We start from the raw sequence: 5,084 nt of genomic DNA on the forward strand, positions 1-5,084 counted from the left end.
AAACTGTCATGTAAAAGCATTGTTACATCTGCTGCAAATGTATTTATATATATATATATATATATATATATATATATATATATATATATATATATATATATATATATATATATATATATATATATATATTCTTAACCATCTGAGGGACATCATATAGCCTAGGCTAAAGTACAAAAAAAAGTGACATTAAATGTGTTAAAATCTCTCGTCAATGTGTGGCTCATGTTTTTATCCATGATTGTGGTGACCTCTTGTGGAAGGAAATGGAAACACAGATTCACAGTCACATTCATACAGATATCAGGTAATATAGGAGAGAAATTTATGGAAATATGAAGCAAACGTTCAAAATGATAAACTGAGCAAATTATTAATCGACAGTAAAATTTAGTTTGTAAACATAAATTGTAATATTACAGTTTTTTACTCTCTTTGTTGATCAAATAAATGCAGAAGAGAATTAAAAATCTTACAGACCCCAAACTTTTGAACAGTAGGCTAGTACTAGTAGGCTAGTAGTAGGCTAGTACTATAATTAGGTATAGTATTAGGTATTATATACTATAATTTTGTAAAAGTCACTGACTAATTACAGACGTATATCTGCATTTATTTGATCAAAAATACAGTAAAAAACTGTAATATTACCATTTAACACAGGTTATCTGTTTTCTATGCCATAGTAAACTGTAATTTATTCATGTGATCAAAGCTGAATTTTCACCATCATTACTCCAGTCATGATAATTCATTTTAATATGCTGATTTGCTGCTCAGGAAACATTTCTTATTATTATCAATGTTGGAAACAGTTTCATATTTTTGTAACCATGATACATTTTATGCAGAATTATTTGATGAACAAAGTTGAGAGAACAATTTATATGAAGTAGATTTTTGTAGATTTTTTTAACAGTGTAAAACCCTTGGGCCTTGACTGTCACTTTTGATCAATTTAATGCATCGATCCTTGTTGAATAAAAATATAAATTACATTAAAAAAATCTTACTGACGTCAACATTTTGAACCGTTACACTTTTGGTTTGTTTATTGCGAAATAACTCCGGATTGTTTCTCTGTCATCTAAGCAAGGCTTCGTTTCCCGAACGCACTGGGCCTGTGAGCTCAGCGAAGCACCAGCATCAACGCTCTCTGTGATTGATTGGTTTCATCTTGTATCCAGATGACTAGGAGAAAAAGTTCTTTTTTATCCGCAAACATTCGCTTATTTTTCCACTTAGAAGCTTATTTTACGCACTGAATTGCGTGCTAAATTAATAAAAAATTACTGGTAAAAAAACACACACATTTGGAACTATATTTTTATGTGAGGATCGATCCTTTTCGATACCACGTCAGTATCAATTGGAAAAAAACTAATGCACACATTTATTCTGATGTGTTATTTCAGTAGCAGAAGTTCAGCTATATTAATGAAAATTATAATAAGAGTCTCTGTAACATCTCACTGTTACTGATTTATCAGCTCAAAGTATTCTGGGTAAAATCTCTCTACAGTCTATTCTGAAACATCAACACAGTTTCACTGATGATCCTAAGTAATAAACCCCAAACCCAGGATAGAGCGTCTGAGTGAATGTGGTCTGGACTGTGTGGATGAGGCTCATTGTGTCAGAGACGCTGTAGAAGGACAGAGTTCCTGCACTGTGATCCACATACACTCCTATTCTTCTGCTGATGGACTTTACAGGGAGATCAGTCTTTATGTTATTGTGCCAGAATGAGTAACTGGAGGAAGAGCAGAACAAACTCCAGGACTGATCATTACATCCAAACAAACACTCATAACCCCGTCCCTTCCTGCTGATGCTCTTATATGACACTGATATATACACACTATTCCCAGTCCACTCAATCTCCCAGTAACAGCGTCCACACACACTCTCTCTACACAACACCTGACACCACTGATCAAATCTGTCTGGATGATCAGGATACGACTGTTGTGTGTTAGTGTAAGTAATCACTCTATTCCTCTCAGACAGACTGAGGAGTTTATACACTGTGTTCAGATCCAGAGTCAGCTGATGGGAATCTGATGGAGAGAAAACACATCAGAATCAGGAATTATGAATCTGTCTGATCTTTTAATGTGTCTGAACAATGTATCATCAGTGTCTCAGTACAGCTGATCAGATATCCTGTGCAAATCATCATTTACATGATCAATTATAAACTCTTCTATCATGTTTATTTCTCCTTCTACAGGAAGAACATGAACACATTCAGTGAGTTTTTCTGCTTGTTTCTCAGTGACTTACATTGTAGGAAGTCGTTCCTGGTCTTGGGATTCATGTTGGTGAATGTGACTGTGGAAATAAACACACATGAACAGTGTGAAGAGAAATGACAAGATAAAATACATCCATTTCTAAGACGTTTCTAATCTGATATTAGATGATGCAGGACTCATTTCTGAGAACAGAAGAATCTCCAGATGCCTCATATATAAAACACACATATCGGATTCAATCCTAAATTTCAATGGATTTCAATTTCAATATAAACATAAGTATTTATTACTTCTAAACCATCAAGGGATGTTTGTGGCTGTTCTGTAGAGTTGATGCTCTTGAATTAAAGATGTACTGTGATTTATAAAGTGGGATTTTATTTGTGCGCATGTTTTATAAATCATAGGAACATTTCAGAAACTGTTGTACGTTCATATTTCGGATCATTCTCCACACGTCTGTATAAACGAGGCGCAGGACTTTACCTCTATCAGAGATCTTCTTGAGCTCCTCTTTGCAGAAATCCTCCAGTTTGTCTCTCAGCTGACGGACAGATTCTCTCACGCCATCAAAAGAGGAGAGAGAACTGAAGGAAACGTCGGGTTCGTCTGTAGATTCAGGAGGTGCTGAGAGAGACTGGAAACTCTACAGAAAACAGAAATCAAAACTCATCATCTCCACACTTCAGCCAATAACCTGCACTATATCAGATCTGAGCGGCTCTTGTTGACTTCACTTCTCTTCAGTGACTCGCTTCAATCCAGCACTTTCACACAATCAGCACATTCTCCTCATATTCATCATTTAATGCTACAAACTCTAGGATTTCACACTTACACTCCTTGTGAAAAAGAAAGTACCGTACTTGTAACAGAAATAATATACTTTAAAAATATATAAGTGCAGATTGGCTGTAATGTTTTCAGAAACTTAATTGCACGTTATTTGCTGTTAAATGAATGTGGAATAGTTTAATGTTTTTATTAAATGCAAATAGCTGAGCTTTAGAGTGTTTTTTTGCCCTGCTTAAGTTCGTCTCATTCTGCTCTCATGAAATGTTTCTCTGTGAGCCTCTTGCTCAAGTCCACTATGATCCAGTTCTTCTAGATCTCTGTTACCTGCAGGAACTGGATGTGATGGTGTGTGTGTGAAAGCTGCTCCAGCTCAGCTTCTCTCCTCCTCAGATCATTGATCTCCTGCTCCAGTCGCTCCAGTCGTCCTTCAGCTCGACTCACTGCAGTCTTTTCCTGATCTCTGATCCGCTGTGTCGCCTCAGAGCGGCTTCTCTCAATGGAGCGGATGATCTCAGTGAAGATCTTCTCACTGTCCTCCACTGCTGTGTGTGCAGAGCGCTGTTACACACACATCACAATCACACAGTGAGTTCAGTGAGTCCAAACTGAGACGTCTCACACTTCTCTTCTTCTCTAGACTCACCTTATGAGACTCCACAGCCTCTCTCAGCTGATGAAGATCTTTCTGTCTCTGCTGGATTCTCTGACGGATCTTCATCTGCGTCTCCTTCAGCTGTTTCTGGAGGACAAACCAATGACAGCGAATGACACATAAAACTACTGTCACACAATAAGGGTTAAAGATCTAGCATGGCAAGTTTATACTGTAGGTTCAAACCACTGATCAGTGAAGTTTGATGTTATTGACGTCATCATCTTTGATTTGGGCTCTGCGTACATGAGTTGATCAATGATTTGATTTGATTTGTGATCAAAATTGGTCCTTTTAAAAAAATAAATACTTTTAAAAACAGCATTCCTTTAAAAAAGTATATGTGAATGAAAGCGTCCCTCGGTGGCTTTAGGAAGACAAAGTGGGCAATGTGCATTTAAGGAGGTATATATAGTAAGAGTCAAAGTCAGTTACAAAATGTTTTGTATAATGGTGATAATAGCTAATTAATTTAATAGATAAATGCTTCATGACTCAGCTAAGTGTTGCTAGCATGTTTAGTATGTTTCTAGCATGTTTAGTACACAATAATTATGTGGTTAGTACTGCATTACTGTGTTAACCATGCCAGTTTCTGTTGCCAGTAGGTGGGGCTATGTCTATATACCTTTCATATCTGCATATATATTCATATATATTTCATATCATTGCGTGATCAATCCCTCTCAGGTCATACCTGTGTCTCTGTCCTCTGTGCTGCAGTTGATACAGTTTTGTGGTTTTTATGTTCATACTCTTTACACCGAACACAAATGCACTGTTGATCAGTGACACAGAACATTTCTAGCTCTTTATCATGTTTACGGCAGATCATGTCCTGCAGTCGTCCAGTGGCATCAATCACTTTGTGTGGTTTACGAGAGTGATATTCCTCATGACGGTCTAAATGAGTTTGACAGTAAGATTCCTGACACACCAGACAGGACTTGAGGGCTTTGTATTTTCTTCCAGTACAGACGTCACACTGCACGTCTCCAGATCCAGCGTAACAGTCAGCAGGAAGTTTAGTCTTCTTCAGTTTCTCCACCAGTTCAGCCAGAATGGTGTTTTTAGCTAAAGCAGGTCTTGGACTGAAGGTCTGTCTGCACTGAGGGCAGCTGTAGACTCTCTTCTCATCCTCCTGATCCCAGCAGTCTGTAATACAGATCTTACAGTAACTGTGTCCACAGGGAATGGCCACTGGTTCCTTCAGGAGATCCAGACACACTGGACACGTGAACTCATTCTGATCCACTGAAATTCTGGCTTCTGCCATTTTACTGCATGAATCCAGAGAGACACAAACACACAACAGCTCAACAACACTTCAGTTTCTGTTTCTCTGAACTGAGGAGTTGAAATAGTTTCCTGGTTCTGTGTTT

The 5,084-nt window shown here is 37.5% G+C and overlaps 1 protein-coding gene across 1 annotated transcript; it reads right to left on the minus strand.

Annotated features, from left to right (window-relative positions):
* Positions 1–307: 307 nt before the first annotated feature.
* On the minus strand, positions 308–5,084 carry LOC307160137 (tripartite motif-containing protein 16-like). The gene is made up of 6 exons (XM_079874022.1): positions 4,400–5,084; positions 3,694–3,789; positions 3,375–3,608; positions 2,742–2,901; positions 2,284–2,331; positions 308–2,057 (listed from the first exon to the last, which is right to left on the minus strand). The coding sequence occupies exons 1-6, from the start codon at positions 4,976–4,978 to the stop codon at positions 1,534–1,536; spliced, it is 1,641 nt and encodes a 546-aa protein (XP_079730148.1). The 5' UTR covers positions 4,979–5,084; the 3' UTR covers positions 308–1,533.

The sequence above is a fragment of the Squalius cephalus genome (genome assembly GCF_949319135.1).
Source record: "Squalius cephalus genome assembly, chromosome: 1".
Lineage (NCBI taxonomy): Eukaryota > Metazoa > Chordata > Actinopteri > Cypriniformes > Leuciscidae > Squalius > Squalius cephalus.